Raw genomic sequence first — 25467 nt, forward strand, 5'->3', positions numbered from 1 at the left:
GCAGATTTTTATCTTTATTTAGTAAAATTTATTAATCTTTTCTTTAATGGCTCCTGGATCTTTGTCACACTTAGGCCTTCTCCATTTCAACACTGTGTGTAAAATACATGTGTGTCTAATATATATATTTTTATATATGTATACAAATAATAGTACAATATAAATATATGCAACCTATACATATATAATGTATACATATGTATATATATATGTATATGTTTGTATGCATGAACCATATATATGCATATATATATATATTTACTTATGAATGTATGTTTTAAAATTCCCATGATTTCTCACTGGAATTTTCAAGTTTCAGTTTTCACTTTTAAAGTTTGGTCCATCTGGAACTTATCTTGATTCAAAATAATAAATTAGAATATTCATCTTCTTTATTTTTTAATACCTGGATATTCTGTTCTCCTAACACGAGTTATCACTTACTGAATAATATCTCTTACCCCACTGATTTGACATGCTAAGTTCTATCATATACCAAATTATATTTCTCACCATCCCTATTCTAATTATTATAGCTTTTTAATACATTTTAGTATCTCATCACTGTTCTTTTTTCCTCAGAGTTTTTCTTGCCGTTTCTGCTTTCTAATTTTTTCTACATAAACTTTATTTTTTAAGAATTTATTTTATTTTTGGCTGCGTTGGGTCTTCGTTGCTGCGTGCGGGCTTTCTCTAGTTGTCTAAATCTTTTTTTTTTTTTTTTTTTTTTGCGGTACGCGGGCCTCTCACTGTTGTGGCCTCTCCCATTGCGGAGCACAGGCTCCAGAAACGCAGGCTCAGCGGCCATGGCTCACAGGCCCAGCCGCTCCGCGGCATGTGGGATCTTCCCGGACCGGGGCATGAACCCGTGTTCCTTGCATCGGCAGGTGGACTCTCAACCACTGCGCCACCAGGGAAGCCACAGTTGTCTAAATCTTTTTAAAGCCATCTGCCTCCCTGCCTCCCACTGCCCTTTATTTCTACATTTTATTTGTTGAAACTGAATCAGTTGTCCTATGGAGTTTCCCGCCATCAGGATCTTGTCAATTACACCCCCACGGTGTTGTTTAACATGTTCATCTGTCCTTATTTTAGGAAGAATACCCCGTAGGAGATTAAGTATTCTATTCTTTTTTCATCTATTTCTCAGCGACGTTTCAGTTTTTCTTTAGTGTATACCTTCCTTGTTTCTTTATGAGCATATTTCTAGGATTTTTAATGATATAACCTCTAAGAAGAGCAGTTTGGCAACATTGATCAAAATTACAAGTACATGTGTCTTGTGACCTAGCAACTTAACTTCTAGGAATTTATCCTGCAGAGATAATTGCACACCTGTGAAATGATGTATTTCTGAAATTACTCATTGCCTCATTATTTGTAATAGCAAAAGATTGCAATAATCTAAATTCCCATTGGTAGGAGACTAATTAAGTAAATTATAACATGCCCATGCAGTGAAATGCTTTGAAGTTGGTAAAAGAAAAAATTAGGAAGTTCTTTATGTAATGATGGGAAATATTTTCCAAGATATGTTGCTAAATGAAAAAATGAAGTTGCAAACCAGCGTGTGTATATTATGTTCCGTAAGAAAATGGGAAATACATATACTGAATATACATAAGATATTTCTGGAAGATAACAATGGTTGGTTCCACCAGGAGAAATTGGCTGACTAAGGGACCAGACAGTGTGGGAAAGAGAATCTCCACTCTATGCCTCTTCATACCTTTTGAGTTTGTACTCTGTGAATGTTTTACCTATTTAATTTTTTTGGCTTAAAAAATTTAAGTATTGTAATGTATTATATAATAGGTTAAGGTCCCAATTAACAAACGTTATGTTTAAAGCCTGTTGTAGCATTATTTGGCACACAGAATTCAAGCAGAGTCAGTCTTGTAGAGGGAATTCCTGCCCAACACGGACAGCATGGCACAGTAAAATTAGCAAGGAATTTGAAGCCTTCAGGCAAAAGTTCAGATCCCTTTTCTATTCCTTAGTAAACTTATGAACATGGTAAAAATATCTTAAACTTACTAGGTTTCAGTTTCTTAATCTGCAAGACGGGGTTACCTTCACCTACCTTCCAGCTTGTTATGAGGATTAGCAATAATTTGTATTACGTCCAGATGGCTGATCCATTATGTTATTATTTCAGCTCTAGAATTCCATGAATTAATTGGTCCCTGGGGAGAAAATTGAGGTCAAGGATATACTTTATGGGAATAATTTTCCTTTTCATTTTGAAACTTAAATATTCCTATCATAGTCTTGAAGTTTATTAGCTTGAACCTAGTCTTCAAGCTCCCAACCAGTCATATGTAGACTCTCAAGCAATCCTAGAAGTGAGAAATCAGGCAACATATCCCATTCTATTTGGTGGTCTCCCATGCACTTGTCTCAAGTTGAGCTTTGCCTCTCATTGTTTTTCTCACTGGGACTGTAAAACTGTATGTTTAAAATTATAGTTCTAAAGCTCTGTTGCAGTGTAAAACCTACGAGGCTCAGGATGTCCATCATTCAGTCATTCTTTGCAAGGCCAATGATGTGAATTTTTTAAAAAAACTAAGTCGAGAGAGCGATTTCATTTTATTCCAATTTACTTATAGACTAAGTCTCATCTGCAAGATAGACTCTGACACATATCTTGGAGTCATAAAAATATACTCTGAAATTTCTCTGACACAGCTAGCTTTAACTTTCGACAATGCTTAAGACATGTAAGAGGCAGCCCACAAGTTAACAACGCGAAAAGCCAGTATCCTTGCCTGCGTTTCACCAGCCTCTTCTGGATCCTTCAGTAGTTAACTCAGAGGAAGAGAGCTGCGCCCTAACAGGTCAGGGCAGTAAGCGCTGGTGCTCACGATATAAGACCCGTGAGAAATCCTTCCCATCCTACCTGTCCAGTAATGGGAAAAGCCTTAAGGTGCTATGCAAGGAGCTTGATGGGGACCATTTCCTATCAGTGAGGACTATTAAACTTGGAAGACATTCAGAAGAAACAAATTAAGCCTATATCTCTACAGAGCTCTGAAAAGAAGAGCGGTTGATTACCATTTGGAGCAGTTTAACTCTGCCTTGTGGAGAAGTACACTGGCTCCTTTTATTTATTTTTTTGTCTATACAACATTTACATTGGCTGATTTCCTTGATTCATCTTTCTACACACTTCCTAAAGCTGCTACTATAGTGTAAATATTTTTCTGAAAATCACAGGGAAGTGTACCAGAATACTTTCATAGAGCCCTTTATATCTACATACTTACGTTCTACTTGTTTGCCCACACTCAGCGATAAAAACTACAAGTTGCTTTTTCAGTCATTCACAGTGATGAACAGGAAGAGGAAACCAAAGTACTGTTAGAAATCCCCTATTACAGTGTGGCAGGTTTATAAATAGAGTTAACAGGTGGATATTTTCAAGCAGCATTAATACAATGTTAGTCAATATCAGGAAAATTTTGTACTTTAAGTTTATAAGAGTTTAAAAAACAAAGTAGTGAAATTATTTTTTGACATGTTCTTTCTTGCTTTCACTTTTCCCACAGTCTGTAGTCCAGCAAGAGACCATTTAAAAAGGAATGTATGTAACTTAATTTCCACAGGGTACAGAAAGTATGAGCCATGAGGATTTTGTATTTTTTCTTTTAAAGAAAGAGACACTTAATTTAGGTTGGTGTTTTGTATCAGTTGGAGAGTTCCTTCTGTCAGTTTCTAGTGTTTCTAGCACGAGGTGAAGAGAAAAGAATTCCAAGGCAAAATCATAATTTTTTTTCCAGATTTCTTAAATAGGATGCGTTTTAAAAATATGAGATATTGTGACCTCTCGAAACAGTGAAGCAACTGTATGAAATCTTAAGTAACAAAGCAGCCTATGAATGTTCTAATCTTCAGCCTGGCACACAATAGATGCTCAGTAAGGAGTAGGTTGAAGCATATGAAGTTGCTGATATCTGACCACTTTGACTTACAAAAATGGCAATTTCACAGGATTCGATATAATACTAATATCCTTCATTATTCACCTTGGTGTCAGAATCCCATGAGCCTAAACTGTCTTACTAAAAGAGCAAGCAGATCTTGGTAATGTTATAGTTATTAGCCAAGATAAGGAAGTGTATTTGTGTAGCCTTAACAGACACTAAGGCAAAGTGAACCTATGCATTTCACCTCAGGAGAGTTTAGATGTCCCCAAACCCTCACACACAATCTTATAAAACAAGGCAAGAGGGTAAAGCTAAAGGAGCAAAATAACAACAGCCGTTGAGGGCAGCACTATAGTGGGGAGAGACAGAGAATCTGAAAAGGAAAGAAAGAAGGAAAAAGAAAGAGAGAGGGAGGGAGGGAGGAAGGAAGGGAGGGAGGGAGGGAAGAAGGAGAAACAGAAACACTGTAATTATAACCCAAATATAATTTAATAAAAATGCAAATATAAATACCTAGTATCTGGGATACTTTGGTGTGTCTGGCCAGGAGCCTAACCACTACTGTCCTCTATTAGGATATCATCACATTACGGTAGTGTATTTACACTTCTGACTGTAATTATCAAGACAAGTTTAAAACTGGCTTTGAGTGCTCTGAAAGTCTTTCTGTGAGAATTTTTTCTTTATGTTGGTGCACCAAATAACTTCTCTGGATTTTTTACCTCATTTCTCAGCCTTTCAGGGTATACTCAAGTGTTAGTGAATGACTGCAAGATGAGTCAGGCTATACCACTCCCTCCACTGGCAAAATAATTGAGAAGCAACCTTACATCTGGGTATTTTTAGATTTTTAGGGACACATCCAACTTTTAAAAACTTTATTACACAAGCAACATTTTAATATTGAAAAATTAGAAAATCGAATATTTTTGAAGCTCTGAATAAAAAGCTGAATATCTCTTTGAACAATGTAGACCTAACACATGAAGGAAAATACCCCAAAGGTGTCTCTTGTGTCACCCTGTTCTCCTCTACATCCCTAGTAACTAGTTGTCAAGGATAAATATTAATTGTATGAGTGAATAAAATTCTGTATTCATATTTGAAGTTTTGGGCTTTTTTTTAAACATCCATAGTAGCTCATTAAATATCCTTTGTGTACAAGAAGATGTTCCGTATAAATGACTTCCCTTCCTCATGTATAAAATGAGGGGCTGGACAAGGTGTTTCCAGCAGAAACGTACAATCTTGTAAACAGCTAAACCTTCAGGCCAGGGAAGAAAGCAAGCAGAGAGATTTCTTAAAACATTAATGGGTAAGCTAAGACCATTAATGTATGGCTTAGTTCCAAAATGGCCTTGGGCCATGCATGACCTTGATAGATGATGACTTTTTAACCTGTCTCTCTGAAACTGTTCACTGAATTTTGCCTAAGGGCTTGTGTGTCACTTGTTTAGCTTTCCCAACAGCACATTCCAAAGGAAGTCTCTCACTGGCCAGTAGGAAGTCTCCCCAAGTTGTGCCAAGCAGAATCATTCATTACCATTTAATGGAGAGCCCAAATCATAGTTCCAGGAGGGCTAAGGACCTGCCAGCTCACTGGTTCTTGCTGGCATTGACTTTGTTTTCCTCAGTAGTCACCAGCAGTAACCAAATGCCTTTGGAATTCCAGAAGGAGCCTCCTTATCAGTTGAGATCTCTCAAAGAAAGAGAGTATGTTTTTAAAAAGAGACGCGTTTTGTGAGGCCCATGCTACTAATTTTCTGTTTTTGATTCAAACACTTGTACTATGGTCAGGAATCAATGTTACTGAAGACTAAATCTGTTTAGCCTACTTCTAGCTCTGTACTTTCAAATATGGTAACCACTAGCCAGATGTGGCTGTTTAATTAAAATTCAATAAAAGTAAAATTCTTGTTCCTCAGTTGCATTAGTCACATTACAAAACCCAATAGTTACTAGTGTCAAATGACTACTATGGTCCTTATGGACAAGGACACATACGTACTATTTTTATCATCGCAGAGAGTTCTGTTGGACCACACTTCTCTAACTTTCCGAAGGATACAGAGTAATCAAGTATTTTGGATTTTAATTTTAGAATTTCTTATGGCCTAAGGTAGGAAAACTTTTGGCCAGAGATTTATTTATCCAGCATTTATTTATTGAGTCAAAACAATTTCCCAAGAGGCTATTTTTGTTGTGAAATATTCTTGAAGGTTTATAGCCCCTATCTCCTACGAGATAGATGATGTGGCCCAGGGAGGTTATTGGGAAAACTCAAAAACTCCTTGGAAGCCTTCAGTACTTCCAAAGAAAGGCAAGCTTCTCAGTTACTGTTCATCTTCATTCCAATTAGCCTGAGGACTATATATTAATTATATTAATATATACCAAAGCACTTTATAAATTCTGGGAAGTCTTGGCACCATAGCTTCCTTTGATTATTTCTCCACATTTCAAGGACTAGTTAGTCCCTAAATGAGCAGCCCGCCATAGACTCTTCCAGCCCTAATCTACCTCTTGGATGCATGCAAAATACTCAAGAACTTTAAACATATAGCAGAGCCAGCTCAGCACTGGCTGCTATATGATCAGTAATTCCAAGCCACAGAATTCTACCAAATCACTTTGGGATACCACTGGTACAATAGTAATTCAACCACTAATTAAGGAATATTCAGTGATTAAGAAAAGGCTAATATTGCAGTTCTTTCCTATTCTGATTATTGAGGTATCCCATGAAAATAAACTTTTTTTTTTTTGCGGTACGTGGGCCTCTCACCGTTGTGGCCTCTCCCGTTGCGGAGCACAGGCTCGGGACGGGCAGGCTCAGCGACCATGGCTCACGGGCCCAGCCGCTCCGCGGCATGTGGGATCTTCCCGGACCGGGGCATGAACCCGTGTCCCCAGCATCGGCAGGCAGACTGTCAACCACTGCGCCACCAGGGAAGCCCTAAACCTTTTTTAAAAGAAAATTTTCTAACTTTGATTTAAAAAATTAAAGGAAAATTATTTTTTAAAAGGTTATAGTCTTGATTTTAATCCAAATATAAAATGAACAGATGTCAAAGATTTTATTTAGCTCATTAATTAGTGAGAGATCCAGTAAGATGTTACAAACGATTCACGAGAGACTCCAGAAAGCAGATGAATACGTAAGTCTGTCAGGAATACTGAAATATGTTTGCTTAATAGGTGCAAAACTGGTCAATATCCACAGGACAATAATCAGTTGCATCCCACCATCCATGTACACTGTGCATTTTTGTAGCCATTTGCATCACTATCAATTCTCTGCAATTTAGAGAATTGTAAAATTGTCCAAAGACTATGAAGGGCCCAAACCTGTAGTCAGATAACTTGGAAGGGTATTTCTAGGTAATGTACAGTTTTTCCTTGAAGACGCCCAGTAATCATCTTGGTCCATTTCCGAGCCTTTTATAATTGTTTTAGGGTAGAAATCTTTATAGGTTACTCTCTCCCTAGTTCTGCTTCTTTGACTTACCTGGACATTTTCTCCTTGTTTGAGAGATACTCGATGAGCTTTCTTTTTTGCTTGATTCAATAGAACAGGAAAAAGAACCTAAAGATGTACCTTATTGAAAACTCTTAAGTTGAGAGACTATTGAAAAGGGTCACAGTGGGCTGAATAGCTGAAGGGAGAAGCAAAAGAAAGAAAAAGACGAGCAGATTAATTCATTTACATCAGAATTTCATAGATGTTGCAATTACAGAATTAAACCTCTTTGTTTCTCTTATTTCCTTGTTTCTGACCTCTTGGCTTTAAGACACATCTCAATTTCATAACACCTTTTTTAGGACAAAGAACATTTTAAAAGGAAAAAAATGTACACTTCTTTTTAAAAATAGCACAATGGAATATATTTATTCATACCATAGCGTATTATTCCCTTAATAATCAGAGTTTAAATCTAAGTCTTCTTATCGTTCTTCTGAATTACACTGGGCCATCATTTATCATGCATATGACATTATACTTTTCATAATGTATTTTCTGATCAAAACTCTTTAGTGCTGTTGTGATTGAAAATGTACTCTTAAGGCATTTCAAAGAATAGTGATGTGTTCTCTACACTTCCACTTGATTCTTTGATTAATCCACCCCCATGTACTTATACAGCTAATTTTGAAAGTTAACAGCAAGCTTTTTTGTTGTTGTTGTTTTTGTTTTTTTTTCGGTACGTGGGCCTCTCACTGTTGTGGCCTCTCCAGTTGCGGAGCACAGGCTCCGGACGCGCAGGCTCAGCGGCCATGGCTCACGGGCTTAGCCGCTCCGCAGCATGTGGGATGTTCCCGAACCGGGGCACGAACCCGTGTCCCCAGCATCGGCAGGCGGACTCTCAACCACTGCGCCACCAGGGAAGTCCAACAGCAAGCTTTTGACAGCTTAGCACCTGAACAATAGTCGTTTACAAAGCATGCATAGGTAATTCACCTTTTCTTGCTTTGAAAACACTATGATTTATCCCGAGAAATCTGGCAAGTTCTTCTGCCTTTAATTGTACTGCTTGGGATCCAACAGACAGTTCTTTGTATATATCCCAAGGACAAAAAGATTTATCTGCTAGTGCAAGTTAACTCTTGCACATGTCTTCTGTTCTTGGGTGCTTTAGAAAAAAATTTGCTTTTTGTTTTACAAGAAAAATCAGTTGGTTCATTTCTCTAGTGATGCATGCTTGCATCACTTACAGTAGGTTACATTCTCCTTTTTGTTCTCGTCCCTGTATGTGGTCCTCTTTCCTTTAAGTACTGCCATCATAGTATGGTCCTGATAATTCTAGATCCAAGTTGAAGCAAAAAACTTAATTATGGGAGCCGGCATCAGTGGAAATAAGTCAGCTGAGAGAATAAGGATAGACAAATAGCCTAAAGTTCACACTTTTCCAGGCTATGACACTTACACAGGCAATGGGAACAGTCACACAATTTGCCTCTCTGTCTGAGGGCCAGCTGGACATTGATTATAAGACTTACTCCAATTTCAGAAAAGGTAAAATTGGGGGTGGGGATGAACACTGTGCATGTTACAGTTGAGGAAATTTGCTAAATTATAGGTTGCTTAAATACATATTGTTTCACAAGGTAATGATTTCTTTTTCTTGTATGTGACAAGTTCTTTGAAAAAATTCCCAGCTTCATTGCTGCTGATCTAGGTTAACACTTTCTCTTAATAAATCAGGAAACACAGACCTGGAAACTTCAACTTGTTTCAAATTTCATCAAGTGAGCTACTGCTAGCCAAAATTAGAGTAGTGATTTCCAAACACTCAGTGCCTACCCATGAGGGAAAAAACAAACAAACAAACAAACAAAACCTTCATGAATTCAAATATATCCACTTTAAATGACTGTCTTATTTTCATGTTGAAACGTTCACTCTTTTATGTGGTTGATGTGTTCAATCTTTCATGTGATTGATGTGTGAGTCATTATTCTTGTTAATTTTTTTGGCCCCCATCCCAATATATTTACTTGGTAAAATAAAAATTTAGCAACCCTATATCGGGCTCCCTCAGTTAAAACATTACTAGTCCTTTACATGCAAAAATCTGCGAATTAATAGGCCAGAGGGCTTTAAGACAGTGTTCTTTGCATTAGGCATTTCTCCTTAGTTATTTCCCATGCCTGTTGCTTGCTGAAGAAAGGACCTTCTTCAGCTTTTCATCTCACCTTCTAAAGAGCACCTCCCTTGTTTTCTCAACTCAAAATTATGAAACCGTTTTTTTTAAATTTCAAATAATTGGGTTCTCTGAAAAGAAATGTTTCATATATGAATAATCAGCCTCTCCATAAATAAGACTAATTACTAAGGAAGTTAAAAAAAACTATATTTTTTTATTGTTCTAGCTTTAGTTCTGTGATTCCTCATACCTCGATTACCAGAAGATTTAGTTCTCCGACCTGTTTCAATGAAGTGTTTTCTGAAGCAGGATACTCACATACACGTGCCCATAACCTACCTTACTACTGGCAATGGGAGAAGAATTGCAAGAATGAATGTGGTTTATTCACAGCTCAGCTGCCTTTGCCTTTTCTAGCACAACAGCACAGTCTCCTACTAGTCTGGTACTGCAGCCACTTGCTTTTATGTAAAGGCATTTTATTCAGTAACTTGAAAGTAATGAATCTACAAAGTAATGCTCCATGTGAGAGTAACGTATTTTAGAATGCGTTGATTATTATGATTAATGGTGGGGCCCTGGCATTTTGTAGATGAATGTTAATACAGTAACATTTGGGTATCACCTTTTGCAGTTTTTCAAGGTGGTATACTTGTTTGTTAATGCATCCCATGTCCAGCCATTGCATCATGCCGACATTGGTGACAGTGCCACTTTGTCAGGCTGGAAAGACAGTCTCATACTCAATAAGGAAACACTTTATCAAGGGAATAAAAAATGGAAATGAGCTACTACCTGTGGGCTCAAATTAAATTAGCCTGGAGAATTTAGAAGCAGCAGCCCCTCCTAATGCAGCTGTGTGGGCCTTTATATCTCATGCTGTATTCATTCAACAAATATTTATTGGGCACCTACTATGTGTAATGCATTACGTATCCGAAGATATAAAAGATGAATGCAGGGGCTTCCCTGGTGGCACAGTGGTTAAGAATCCGCCTGCCAATGCAGGGGACACGGGTTTGAGCCCTGGTCCGGGAAGATCCCACATGCAGTGGAGCAACTAGGCCCGTGCACCACAACTACTGAGCCCGTGCTCTAGAGCCCATGAGCCACAACTACTGAGCCCACGTGCCACAACTACTGAGCCCGCACTCCTGGAGCCCCTGCTCCGAAACAAGAGAAGCCACCGCAATGAGAAGCCTGTGCACCACAACGAAGAGTAGCCCCCGCTCGCCACAACTAGAGAAAGCCCGTGCACAGCAACAAAGACCCAATGCAGCCAAAAATAAATAAATTAATTTTTTTAAAAAAAGATGGATGCACTTCCATTTGTGCCTTCAAAAAGCTTAGGAGACGAGATGACACATGTACGGAATTATCTGTAATAGAAGGCAACAGTAGTACATGCTATTGGAGAGGTAGAGATAAAATATGCCAAGATTTCAAAAAAGGGGGAAATAGTTGTTTTAACTGAAGACCTAGGAGGGTATTCATAAAAGAAAAGGAAGTGGAGCAGAACCTTGAGGAGTGGTTAGAATTTGAACATATGGAACCAGGTTGAAGCAGTTCCAGCAAGAAAACTCCACAGGCCGGCAACAGGAGAGAGAAATTCTGGGATATGTATTGCATAGGGGATTCTGGCTAGACCTGCAGCATCCAGGAAGGAGAGTAGTGGGTAGAAAGAAATGCTGGAACACAGTGCAGTGGGTTATGTTCAAGATTTGGGGCTTTAGTCTCCAGGCATAAGGGCAAGCCTAAGGTTTTGTAAATATAAGAATATCTGTTCATAAGAGCACATCAAGACAGTTCATCTGGAGGATATGCAAATGTTGGATTTCAGAGAACGGCTGAGAGTCATTGATGGAGTCCTTGGGAATGCATCAAGAGGAAGAACTGCCACCATGACCATGGCAATGGCCACGGACGATGGCTAGGAGAAGTGTCAGGGATGCGGTATGGAATAAGGGTTGACGTTCATTGAACATAAGGGGAAAAGAGATGGGGAAGAGTCAAAGACTTTGATGTTTTAAGGAAATAAAAAAGAGTGGGTGTGATTGATAAGACAAAGATTCTTATTTGAGCCACCTTGAATTTAAAGTGCTGGCAAGAGTAAAAGACTAAATATCGCAAGAACAGTTTGCAATGCACGTTGGAAATGAAGATAAAAATAAAGCCGGAGCTAGAATTTTACTTATTTGGGAACAGTATGAATAGGGATAATAGTTGAAGCACCTTTTTGTTTTGAAAGAAGTTCACAGGAGCAGCAGTAAGAAGAGCATTACAGAGGAGAGGGCCAGGCATAGGTCCGTGGAGGATGCCTGTGCTTAGAAGGGGAAAAGGAAATCTTCCCCTCTCCTCTGAAAAGAACAAAACGAAAAAACACTCATGGACTTCCCTGGTGGCGCAATGGTTAAGAATCCGCCTGCCAGTGCAGGGGACACGGGTTCGAGCCCTGGTCCGGGAAGATCCCACCTGCCACGGAGCAGCTAAGCCCGTGCACCACAACTACTGAGCCTGTGCTCTAGAGGCCGTGAGCCACAAATACTGAGCCTGCATGCCACAACTACTGAAGCCCGCACGCCTAGAGCCCGTGCTCCACAACGAGAAAAGCCACTGCAATGAGAAGCCCGCGCACCGCAACAAAGAGTAGCCCCCGCTCACCGCAACTAGAGAAAGCCTACGTGCAGCAACGAAGACCCAACGCAGCCAAAATTAAATAAATAAATAAATATTAAAAAAAAAACCCACACACACTCATAAGGAGGAGTCTGGGGTGGCAGAGGTGAAGGGGGCCAGGGCCAGGGGTGGAGTAGGTGGGATCAAAAAGGCTGCATCAGACTGGCAGAGGTCATTTTGCTTGCACATGGTAAATCTTGCCTTTGAAAGAAGGAAAGATCACTTAACCATAGATCAAATGTGTGCTTCCAGAGCAGAGTTCTTTAAATCTTTATTAAGGAGTTTCCCAATATGACTCAGTGTCCTGCTGCTTGCTACCCTGGGAAGAGTCCTGTCTCACAAACATACGGGTGTTCTTTCCAGGAATCCTCTAGAAGCTTGAAGAGACATGAGTGGTTTTAACATCTCTTTCCCCCAGTAAGGCAATGTTGCAGAACTGTGGGTCCATCAAACACTTCTTCTTTCTGCATTGGACCATCTGCTGTAGACCAGGTGTTCCTAACCCGAGGCCAGCAAAATCCTGGCCAGTGAATGTAATGTTCTGTTCCACATGTGTGCATTTCTTGAGGAGATGATTTACCCTTCACCTGATTCTTAAAAGCATCTCTTTTCTTAAAAAGATAAGAGCCACTGTAACGGATCATGCCCTGCTGCACAATGATGTAAGTGCCCTAAAGACAAGAGCCTGTCCTTATACATTTTGGTATCTTCATGATACCTCTATCAGTTTTGGCTGAGTGAATGGGTAATGGTGCTACATTCCATGGGCCAACAGGAATCATAAAATACTCATTTTGACTCTATAGTCTCTTGCTTGAATTAGCAAGTATACAAACCTAGAAAACATATTTTTTAATGATAATGTCCTTTATGAGTATAACCTGTAGCTTAAAATGAGTGCTTCAGACACACACACTATCTCCTTTATTTCTTTAATAATTGTGCAGTGTAGGGATTGGTATCTTCATTTCATGAGTGGTGCCAAGACTGAAAGAATGCACATGACTTGTCACAGGTCATACATCATATGCCAGCTATTATTATTATCTCATGGTACATACATAAATAAAAATGCCTACAAACACAATAGGCTTGGCCTTACTTTCTGAGATACTTATTGGTTGGCAATAGGTTTTTGTTTTATATGAATGAAACCTTTTTATTAGCTTAAAGTGTAACCCTCAAGTTAAATGCAGTGTTTTTGCAATAGTTGTGTTATTGAATGACAGATACTGCTATCATACAGTGAGTTTAATTTCTTGGTCTTGTACTAGATAACGTTAAATGAAAGCAATGGGTCTTTGCTTGGTAGAGTGAAGATGGCACGTCAGATAGCAGTATAGCGTCATGATGAAGAGCAGGGGCTTTTGAACTAGACTTGGATTTCAGAGTTCCCCTAAACACTATTACATCTTAAGTATTAAATACCGGATATGTTTTAAGTTCTCTTTCAACTTAGAAGAGCACGTGCTATATTTCTTCCATCTGAAACTAGAGAGAGAGAAAACTCATATCTTCCACTTCACTTTCCCTGGAGAGGACAGAGGAAGAGAGAATGTCACAGCAGCCTCCCATCAATGGCCTAAGCCAGCGGACCAGCAGGACAGCTGTGCTCTGGCATCTGGCTTCTGTCCCGATGCTGCCTGCACTGCAGACTCTGTTCTGCAGCAACATACTTCATCTCCCGCCAGTAGCTATTCTCAGCCTCCTCACAGCGTGGATTGTGAGAGTTCATATTTACATATAGGCTGAGCTTTACCTTCCTAAACAAGCAAGAATTATTTAAGCCTTAATACAAAAGTGGGGTCAGGATACAGGGGGACTTGGAACTTCTCAGACAAAAAATTGATACCTGAAACTGAACCCGAAAATGTGAAGGACTTGCAAGGTGATCAGGCAAAGTTTTCTGAAATTGGAATCAGAAATATTACAGGGCTGATTGGGACATTCTGACTCAAAAACCTGTAGGAAACACACTGCTCTTAGGTTAAACATGTGTGCACTCTGTTAACTGAGTAGTGGAGACTGTTAATGCTTCATACTAACAAAATACAATTTTCCAAATGTGTTTGCTCAATATCATTTTACCTGGGTTGTTTTTGAATTTTATTTTATTTTTATACAGTAGGTTCTTATTAGTTTTCCATTTTATACATATTAGTGTATACATGTCAATCCCAATCTCCCAATTCATCCCACCACCACCACCCCCTCCCCAGCCACTTTCCCCCCTTGATGTCCATACGTTTGTTCTCTACATCTGTGTCTCTAGTTCTGCCTTGCAAACCGGTTCATCTGTACTATTTTCTAGGCTCCACATATATGTGTTAATATACAATATTTGTTTTTCTCCTTCTGACTTGCTTCACTCTGTATGACAGTCTTTAGATCCATCCACGTCTCAACAAATGACTCAATTTCGTTCCTTTTTATGGCTAATATTCCATTGTATATATGTACCACATCTTCTTTATCCATTCGTCTGTCGATGGACACTTAGGTTGCTTCCACGACCTGGCTATTGTAAATAGTGCCGCAATGAACACTGTGGTGCATGTATCTTCTTGAATTATGGTTTTCTCTGGGTATATGCCCAGTAGTGGGATTGCTGGGTCATATGGTAATTCTATTTTTAGTTTTTTAAGGAACCTCCGTACTGTTCTCCATAGTGGCTGTATCAATTTACATTCCCACCAACAGTGCAAGAGGGTTCTCTTTTCTCCACATCCTCTCCAGCATTTGTTGTTTGTAGATTTTCTGATGATGCCCATTTACCTGTTGTTTTAATGATGGTTTTTTTTTTAAAAGATCAAGAACAAGGAAGCTGCTTCACTGTTTGAATCGGCAGTTTACCTTTCAGATGCCTAGAGTGACAAAGTGTGAGAATGTGAGGAAAGAGGGAATCCTGTCCCCAATGTGTGCCAGTCAGACCGTTTATGGGGAGACAGAGCGTGTGGAATGCTGGTGTGCCAAAAGGCAGGAATATTATTCTGAGATATCTGGGCACTGACACTGCTTTCTCTTCCCGAGAGAACACGGTTCAAGTACAAGATGAGCTTGATATTTAGAAACAGTCGTTTAAATAAAATCACTGGAGTATTGGTGCAAGCTGAAATGGTCATGTAAGTCTAAGAATGAAAGGACATTGTTGTAAGAGGGAGGCGTCTCCCTGCACAGAGATGGTCACTGAGGGCAGCAGCCTGATAGGGAACAAATAAATAAGGAAAACCACACAAGGATGTGCCGAATCTGCTTTTTCTCTGAGTTACCACTTCCTGTGGGTTCTGCAGCCTGGGCTGAATAAACTGGGGCTCCTGGCAAATGTGTGTTTGATCTCTCCCCACTAGTTGGTAACCCAGTTGCATGGTACATTAATTTCATAAATTGTAGTAAATGGGTAAAGGGGCATTTTCAAATGCCTAACTTCACTAATTCCTCTTAAACCCTGTGAATACCTTTTGGTTTTCATCTTAATTGTCCTGTACCTGTGTAGTTTAGTGTACACTAGAGTGAATTGTTTCAAAGTCATGACTGAAATATGCATGATGAAGTTATGCAAATTGATAAATTAGCCTCACCAAACATTGTTGAATATATATCTATATATACTCAGCCCCATGAGGGTGAGACCAGGGCTATCTTGTTCTTGGGAGTATCCTCAGGACTTAGCAGTGTTATTCGCTCATTTGACTATTAATTGACTTAATAGGATCTTCCAACAAATCCTTTAATGGGCTTTTTTGTTTATAGAGACACTAACATTCCATATGTTTAAAAACTTTTGGTTTACTTACAACTTTGCCATGAAATTATTTTTTTTACCTTTCACTCCCTTTCTCTGAGGTAATTAATAATTAATATGTAAAATATTGTTCTCCAGGCTTGAAACTATTCCAACATGGCTTTCCTTGGACTCTTCTCTTTGCTGGTTCTGCAAAGTTTGGCATTAGGGACCACTTTCACTGATGAAACCATTGCTGAGTTGTCAGTGAATATGTATAACCATCTTCGAGCCACTGGAGAAGATGAAAATATTCTCTTCTCTCCACTGAGTGTCACCCTTGCAATGGGAATGATGGAACTTGGGGCCCAAGGGTCTACCCTGAAAGAAATCCGTCATTCAATGGGATATGATAGCCTGAAAAATGGTAAGTGTGCTTAGATTTAATTTCTCAAGATGGTTTGACATTAACATTCAACTCGGTTATGTTGCCTTATGCCTGAGGCAGCAGTATTTACAAAGAGTAAGAAAGAGGTCTCACTGAGGTGATATGGATAAGAGAACCATTAGGAAACCCAAGAAAGTTCTTAGTTCCTAGCTGTATCCCTGGCTGAGTTAATCCAAGGAAATTATATCTTTTATTATTATTGTTTAAACAAACCTCACTATGATAAACAAAAACAAACATGGTTCTTGCTCTGTTGGAGTTTCCAGTTTAGAGGGAGAGGCATATATTAATCAATTATCACATAAATAAATGAGAAATTATAACTGATGAGTACTATAAAAAAAACATTATGCTCTAAGAATATCAGAAATTTTTACTTAAAATCAACAGTACCTTCATTATTTAAATGGCATCCAAGAATTTTTTAAAATAAATTTATTTATTTTATTTATTTACTTTTGGCTGCATTGGGTCTTTGTTGCTGCACTCAGGCTTTCTCTAGTTGCGGTGAGCGGGGGCTACTCTTTGTTGCGTTGCGCAGGCTTCTCATTGTGGTGGCTTCTCTTGTTGCGGAGCACGGGCTCTAGGCATGTGGGCTTCAGTAGCTGTGGCACATGGGCTCAGGAGTTGTGGCTCACGGGCTCTAGAGCGCAGGCTCAGTAGTTGTGGCGCACGGGCTTAGTTGCTCCGCAGCATGTGGGATCTTCCTGGACCAGGGCTTGAACCTGTGTCCCCTGCATTGGTAGGAGGATTCTTAACCACTGCATCACCCGGGAAGTCCCAAGAGTTTTTTTTTGAATGTTGTATTATCATGAAAAATTTTTGTACTGGAGAAAATTTCTAACCAAAATATATTTTGTAATTACTTTTCAATGATGTATAATTTCTATTTTAATGTTTCTAATATACATGTGAATTAACTCATTAAAAAGTTGAGAACTAAAACAATTTCAATTGGATTTTCTAGTTGTAAGGTTAAAAAAAGTCTACTTAAAGTAAAATTTAAAGGAATATTTTGATTTTTAAACTAGAAAATTAAACTTGATAACAGAAACCGATTATTTCTGATCATCATAAAATAAGACTCATTTAATTAAAGTAACCTAAGTCCTTTGAAAGAAAACAATCCAAGTATCTCTACTTTATAGATTTTACCAAGAAAGTCAATTAAAATGAAAATAATATCAGTTGATAATACTAAACTGCAAAAAGTTAATTTGAACATCTAGAAACAGCACAAATATTGGAACCTCCGGAGTTACCATGTCAGTGTGGAGAATAAGCCAGTGCTTTTCCTTTGGGCCTCTGTTCTATTAATCCCCCTTACTGTGTTTTCATGCTCCTCCACTCTCCAGGATCTTTCACTGTGTTTCTTCCACTAATAAACTTATCTTTTGTCATTTTGCAGGTGAAGAATTTTCTTTCTTGAAGCATCTTTCTCACATGGTGACTGCTGAAGAGAGTCAGTATGTGATGAAAATTGCCAATGCCCTCTTTGTGCAAAATGGATTTCATATCAATGATGAGTTTTTGCAAATGATAAAAAAGTACTTTAATGCAGAAGTCAATCATGTGGACTTCGGTCAAAATGTAGCTGTGGCCAACCATATCAATAAGTGGGTGGAGAATAATACAAATAGTAAGTCATTTGGTTCCTTTCTTTCTCTAATAGCTTAGTTTTAACTCCCTTTTACTTCTGAAATTATTTGTCCCCTTGTTCCTTTTACATTTTGAATGTTAGATTGCATTTAGTTGAGTATCTACTAATTATTTTGTATAGATTACAGCCTATTTTATTTTATTTATTATTATTATTTTTTTTTGCGGTACGCGGGCCTCTCACTGCTGCGGCCTCCCCCATCGCAGAGCACAGGCTCCGGACGCTCAGGCCCAGTGGCCATGGCCCACAGGCCAACCCGCTCCGCGGCATGCGGGATCCTCCCGGACCGGGGCAGGAAGCCACGTCCCCTGCACCCGCAGGTGGACTCCCAACCACTGCGCCACCAGGGAAGCCCTGATTACAGCCTATTTTAGAAGCATTGTTTATGAATAAATATTTGAGAAAAAGTTAATTCTTTTGGCATGTATAGAATATTGGTACTGATAAATTAATATGAAATCTGTGCTCTCCAGTTGGTGAGTTTCATCTGAATGGTAATCTTAACTACTGTATGGAATTTTGCTTGGGCTGACCATTTAATAAGTTAGATACTAGTTAGAATCACAGTTGCTGGCTCTCTTAACAATATGATTAAAATAGAGTAAGAGAGTTTAAAAATATTTGTTGGCTTTTAAACCACAGAACTTGATTGCTAATCAAAAAATTTGTACAGGATTCCTTTAAATAAAAGAGCAGCCCATTTTAAGCCCAAACAAATGGAGAGGAATTAGAAAAGGATGCATTTGTTTCAAATTTTAATTCTAAATCATATTTTCAAAATGTATTTAAGGGAGCTTCCCTGGTGACGCAGTAGTTGAGAGTCCACCTGCCGATGCAGGGGACACGGGTTCGTGCCCCGGTCCGGGAAGATCCCACATGCCGCGGAGCGGCTGGGCCCATGAGCCATAGCCGCTGAGCCTGCGCGTCTGGAGCCTGTGCTCCGCAATGGGAGAGGCCGCAACAGTGAGAGGCCTGCGTACTGTCAAAAAAAAAAAAAAAATGTATTTAAGCTCTCCAAATGTTTCATATTTTACCATTTTACTTTCCGATTTTACCAACAAAATAATTGAAATTAGAATAAAAAAATGAGACCAAATTGAAAGTAGATTACTATGGCTGTTCCTTAAATTAATTAATTCATGTTGTCAAAACTCCGAAAATAATGTTAATCTAATACATTTTATGCTGGAACAACAACAAAAGACCATCATCCCATACCCTTTGTCCTACATTCCCCAAAATGCTGAGGCACCTTCTTAAGTACCTAAAGAAGTGCTGTGACTAATAAAATGAGAGAATACAGAGTGAATGTTGGTCCTGTCTTATTATAAGAATAATAATTCAGCTGCATTAGATTGGATTACTGAAAGCTGTTTATTTCCAAACTCTTCTTAAACAATTTCAGCCATTAATAAAGTCCCAATGTCTTTCAAAATGGATTTAGAAAGGAACATTATAAGTGATAAAAATTAAGGTATCATTAGTTAAGTTGGCTTTTACTCATCTGTTTTCACCTAATCAAAAGCAGTTGTTATATCTGATAGATATCCAATGTACATGGGGGAAAAGTTTGAATTGGGTGACATTTTAATCATGTACATTGTTCAAGAATAAACTTAGAAATATCTGTTGAATGCTTAATCTGTGTTAAGATTGCAACTACAAAGTAGTAAAGCCTGAGATTCTGTTGTATGTGGTTCTGTAGTTTGTGCAAATGTCAAGATGCTACCAGTTAGTGTTATTTTAGGTGGTGTATAAGGGTATTTTAGATGCCCTTAGTCTGTAAGTATATTTGTGTGTGTGTGTGTGTGTGTGTAACATTTTTTCCTGTGAAAGTTAGATACTTTTAATTTTTATTGTAAATTTTATAATGATATAAAGTTCATCTCAAGCACTCTCTTAGATGGTAGTTTGATAATCTTTTGGTTTCCTTTCACCTTCAAATTTAATATGAATTTTCATCCATTCATTTTTTCCTGAATAGGTCTGTTGAAAGATTTGGTATCCCCAAGGGATTTTGACTCCGTCACTCATCTGGCCCTCATCAATGCTGTTTATTTCAAAGGGAATTGGAAGTCACAATTTAGACCTGAAAATACCAGAACTTTTTCCTTCACTAAAGATGATGAAAGTGAAGTCCAAATTCCAATGATGTATCAACAAGGAGAATTTTATTACGGTAAGACAGTTTGGCTTTTATTTCTCTCTTCTTGCAGTATATCAACAAATTTCTAAGAAAAAAACATGAAATATTCGTTACTCAGATTTCTCAACAATCTGGTTTGGGCTACAATTCAATTTTCTTGGCCCCATTTTCACAGGCCTCTAATTAGATCCTGAGTGAATATTCTATGTTTTGATAGTTTTCCAATATGTTTCTTAATTTATAAAGTTGATTACACCTACAGAGTGGCTTTATTCATGTGAAAATATCTGACCTGTGTCAGAATGTTCTGAGTCACTCCAGAAAATCACTTGCTTTGGGGTGGTTTTCAGCGAGCCATATGTTCCACCCAGCTCTTGATTTGGACACCTCATCACTTTTTTGGGGTTTTTTTGTTTTTTTTTGTGGTACGCGGGCCTCTCACTGTTGTGGCTTCTCCCGTTGCGGAGCACAGGCTCCGGACGCGCAGGCTCAGCGGCCATGGCTTACGGGCCGAGCCGCTCCGCAGCATGTGGGATCTTCCCAGACCGGGGCACGAACCCGTTTCCCCGGCATCGGCAGGCGGACTCTCAACCACTGCGCCACCAGGGAAGCCCCACTTTTTGAATTATAAGCATTCCTTTAAAATTTTGCTTTCAGACTTGTGTTTGGTCAGGCATAATTATTCATTCATAGTTTCACTTACTGAGAGTCTATAATTTGTGATACAAGTCAGCATCCTTGGCATTGTTTTCAGGGATATTTCATTGGCCTTTTCAGAAGTTTAGGGTGCTAATCCTTTCTCCATACCATACTGAACTATAATTATTTATTGTCATAAGCAGAAATGTAATTGCAAGCTAAGTATATGTTAGAACTAATATTTTATTCTATTCAAAGGTACACAGTAAAATTAAAATATTATAATCACAGTTAATCAAATTAACAGTCAAAATAAGAAAGGGAAATACCTATTTATTTGAGAACCAAAATGTTTAATGTGACATCTAAAGGACCTAGATCAGTTAAATGAAAATATTCAGAACAAAAGCATTACGTTTGTTTTGAAAATGGGGGAAATTTTAAAGTAGTGGCAGGACCATTTGTTTTAAAGACCATTTTTTTTTTTTTTCTTTTTTAGTGAAAGCCTGGTCAACTTAGCTAAGTTCATAGAACACAAAGCCAATTACCTAATTTACCTAATTATCTAATTTGGAGATTTTAATCACCACAAATGCTCTGGATAACTACTGCCGAATGAAGTAGATTTCACTTTGGCTGTGCTACCTTGGCCTCAAAACTTTTAGCTGCGGTAATAATAGAGTACCAGGTATTATGTAGTCAGTTTTCCCCTTCTTAGAAATCAGGTGGGTATTGGTAAATGTGATTTACATCCAACTTGGATCCAGGGCTTTATTTTTCTAATCATGACTTTTCATTTTTTTAATGATATCCTTAAAATATATTCATTTGAGATATCTCATTTAAAAATAAAAAGTAAGTCTAGAGAACATGCTATGACAAATGTGAAACAATTCTGGGGATCCTAAAATAAAATAAATTCTGTAGGGCTGAGGATTCACTTGAATTTCAGGGCTTACTTTAAAATAAACCCTCTTCTTCTCAGAGGCCCAAATTTTTTACAGTCTACACACTATTTTGGAAGAAAGTTATAACAAATGTAAACATTTTAGTGAAGCCTTGATAGGGGCCTTTTATCACCTTTCTGTTCTTTTTAGGGGAATTTAGTGATGGCTCCAATGAAGCTGGTGGTATCTACCAAGTCCTGGAAATACCCTATGAGGGGGATGAGATAAGTATGATGCTGGTCTTGTCCAGACAGGAAGTTCCACTGGCCACTCTGGAGCCATTGGTCAAAGCACAGCTGATTGAAGAATGGGCAAACTCTGTGAAGAAGCAAAAAGTGGAAGTGTACCTCCCCAGGTGAGAGGTTCCTGTGTGACTCCCTCTGATAGCATGGAGGGAAGGTATCAATGAAGGTTCTGACGCAGAGAAACTCTCGCCACTGCTGTTGAATTTTGTCTTTTGTTGCTCTTGTCTTCCTCCTCTTCTTTCTCTTCCTCCACCTCCTCCATCTTTTAAAAAGTATTCTTTCATACTCATTCAGTCCTGCTCAGAGACACAGGCTGACTCATTGACCATTCTATACTACTTATCAAGACCTAGTTTCAGATATGAATCAATATTCTTAGCTTCATTTTAGAAGATTTTTCAATAGATTGTCTCTGAATATCATTTGCATCTACAGTCTTCTGTATTTCATTCATATTTAAATTGATAATAGCTGGAGAAAAAAGAATCTTCTACTTTGTTGGAAGAAGTGCAAGCAAGTCATGGGCTAGGTGCCAAGATGCAACCATAAATAAGCAGGAAGAAGCTTAAAATACTCCGTGCAGGGCCTTGATGTTCTGACTACCATCCACTTCCTCGACCCTATCTTGGGCCACTCACCACGTTCAACTTTTTGTAGTAGGTACTATCCCTGTGCTTGTAGTTATGCCACAGATACCATAGGCTCTTTTATGCCTCAGGGTCTTTATGTATGGTTTTTTTTGTTGTTGTTGTTTTTGCGGTACGCGGGCCTCTCACCGCCGTGGCCTCTCCCCTTGCGGAGCACAGGCTCCGGACGCGCAGGCTCAGCGGCCATGGCTCACGGGCCCAGCCACTCCGCGGCATGTGGGATCTTCCCGGACCGGGTCACGAACCCGTGTCCCCTGCATCAGCAGGCAGACTCTCAACCACTGTGCCACCAGGGAAGCCCTTTATGTATGTTTTTGCATTGGCCTAAAATGCCCTCTTCACATACCTTTGCCAGATATTTACCTAGCCTTCAGGGTACAGGTCTGGCACTAGTTCTTCTAGGAAGCCTTCCATGAACCACATGATGGAGCAGGTGACCCTCACTTTGCCTCACTTATGCACCTCCCTGTTATGACAGTACATTTACATTACCACCCCACAACCAAATTACCTTTTTTGTAGGTCTTACTTTCCTTCTGTAAATTCTTCTAGGGTAAAGTCAGTTCTCTCTCTTATCTACAGTGTGTTTGCAAAATCAAACCCAACCGACGATATTATTCTGCCCTTGAATACTTTAAAATGTAATAGGGGAGCTGGACCAGCAAACCAAACAACAAATTTATAAACATAATGTATAAATTCCAGTCTAGAAAACAAAACACGCAAACAGCCAATAAACATGTGCGTGTGTGTGTATGTGGAAGTAGAGTTCCAATATTCATTCCATGTAAGAAAATTACACAAATATGATTAATTAGTATGAATATTGAAGGGTGATAAATAAGATATTAGTACTAAAATTGAATTACTTGGCTTCCCTGGTGGCACAGTGGTTGAGAGTCCGCCTGCCGATGCAGGGGACACGGATTCGTGCCCCGGTCCGGGAGGATCCCACATGCCGTGGAGCGGCTGGGCCCGTGAGCCATGGCCACTGAGCCTGCGGGTCCAGAGCCTGTTCTCCGCAACGGGAGAGGCCACAACAGTGAGAGGCCCGTGTACCGCAAAAAAAAAAAAAAAAAAAAATTGAATTACTAAAACCTCATTGACTCATTCATATTTATTCTAATTTCAGGAATTGTCATTTAAAATTACATCTTATATGAATGCTTATTTTTCCAAAACTTTGCTGATGTCTGCTACATTATGTTAATGAAGGAGAGCTATTTGGAACTGTAGACATTTTTGGCTAGAAATATGCATATATTGATGCATTATGTTAATGTAGTTCATAATATATAGCCATATACTTCTCGGTCTACATATAAAAATTAAGGTAATCATAATCCAAATGGTTTTTTCTTTTTAGCTAAGATATTTAGCTTGCATAACTTACCATGACAATACATTTATGTAGAAAGATTTCACTGTTAAGTCTATTCTCAAGGAGAGGTAGCCAATGAATATCTAACATACAAAACCAGGTTTTTTTTTTAATATATGATAATTGACATCTACATATTTAATATATGAACAATATATCTTAACTCTAAAAGAACAATTTGCTTTTAAATATTAATAATTACATGTAAATAACTAAATCAGATTTAAACCTTCATCCAGTGACCTTTTATCATTAATTTTGTATTTTTCCCTTGCATTTTTATAAGGAATTCTTTTTGATAATATGAGAAATTCAGTAGAGAGTTAATGCTTCTTTTATTAAATTCTATGAATTGACTGCAGCATCTCCAAATGCCTTAATTCTGTAGGGATGCAAAGTTATTTAAGAGTATTTTAAAAGAATTCTAAAGGAATGTTTATTAAGTATCACATATTGTAATTCAACCACATTCACTAGAAAATGTGGCCATCGGGTCCTGTCCACTGAGAAACTGAATGCAGCAGCAGAAGAAAATTAAATTTTCATTCTCTAAGAGATACTCTTCAATTATGAAAGAGTTTAGCTTGCTTGCTCATATTAATGCCTGTTACTAAACTAGGCATGGTTAATTACCATGTATCCGTTTCTGCAGGAGTTCCATGAATTCTCCTTCTGCATGGCTAATGCATAGAGTGGGAGGCTAAGTAGCTAGATAAGATAAATTTGGTGTCCCTTTTTAAGAGATTGACTGTTTCCGAATACCAATGTTTTGGTAATAATCAATGGGAACTATTCACCCCTCCATTTTACAGCATTAGGACCCACCAATGTTCAGTGAAGGAAGTGATTTATGTGACTCAATTTTAGCAAAGGTAAAAGTTTTCTAATAGTTGTGCTCCAGCTTTACTCAAGTGTCTGTCTTAAAGGGTTTGTATAGTTTTTTCACATGGAGACATTACTCTAAAAATGCAACTGTGCATTTCTGAATTTGACCACATTCTTGTCCTACTTCACAGGTACTTTTACTTTCTATTATACCAGATTTTATACAAGTTGCTTTAAAATACTTTCCCTTAAGAGGCATAGGGTACTTGGGGGGAGGGAGAGGGGGGAAAGGCAATTACTTTTGTATTAATATTTTTTCCCCTGAACAGTAAATCCTACAGGAATCAGATGCTGAATTGAAATTGTATTTTTATCGAAAATACAAGAATCTATTCAGAAGAGGGTCAGATTGCTATCTCTATGTGATACCACCAAATCCAGTGAAATACCACAAGATTTATGCACAGTCATACATCTCCAAGATTTAAATGAGATTGCCAAATATTCTTCCAATTTATCCATGGTAGAAAAAATAGTTTGGCTAATATGTAAAAGTATATT

General features: G+C 38.4%; 1 protein-coding gene across 1 annotated transcript in view; it reads left to right on the forward strand.

Moving 5' to 3' along the window:
- The window catches only part of SERPINI1 (serpin family I member 1), a 68608-nt gene that overhangs the window by 23792 nt on the left and 19349 nt on the right, over positions 1–25467 (forward strand). The window contains exons 2-5 of the mRNA XM_024741889.1: positions 16128–16395; positions 17825–18055; positions 20061–20255; positions 21959–22163. Coding sequence (XP_024597657.1) covers positions 16146–16395; positions 17825–18055; positions 20061–20255; positions 21959–22163 — 881 coding nt within the window. The 5' untranslated portion in view covers positions 16128–16145. The remainder of the gene's footprint in view (positions 1–16127; positions 16396–17824; positions 18056–20060; positions 20256–21958; positions 22164–25467) is intronic.

The sequence above is a fragment of the Neophocaena asiaeorientalis genome, unplaced genomic scaffold (genome assembly GCF_003031525.2).
Source record: "Neophocaena asiaeorientalis asiaeorientalis breed wild unplaced genomic scaffold, Neophocaena_asiaeorientalis_V1.1 scaffold211, whole genome shotgun sequence".
Classification (NCBI taxonomy): domain Eukaryota; kingdom Metazoa; phylum Chordata; class Mammalia; order Artiodactyla; family Phocoenidae; genus Neophocaena; species Neophocaena asiaeorientalis.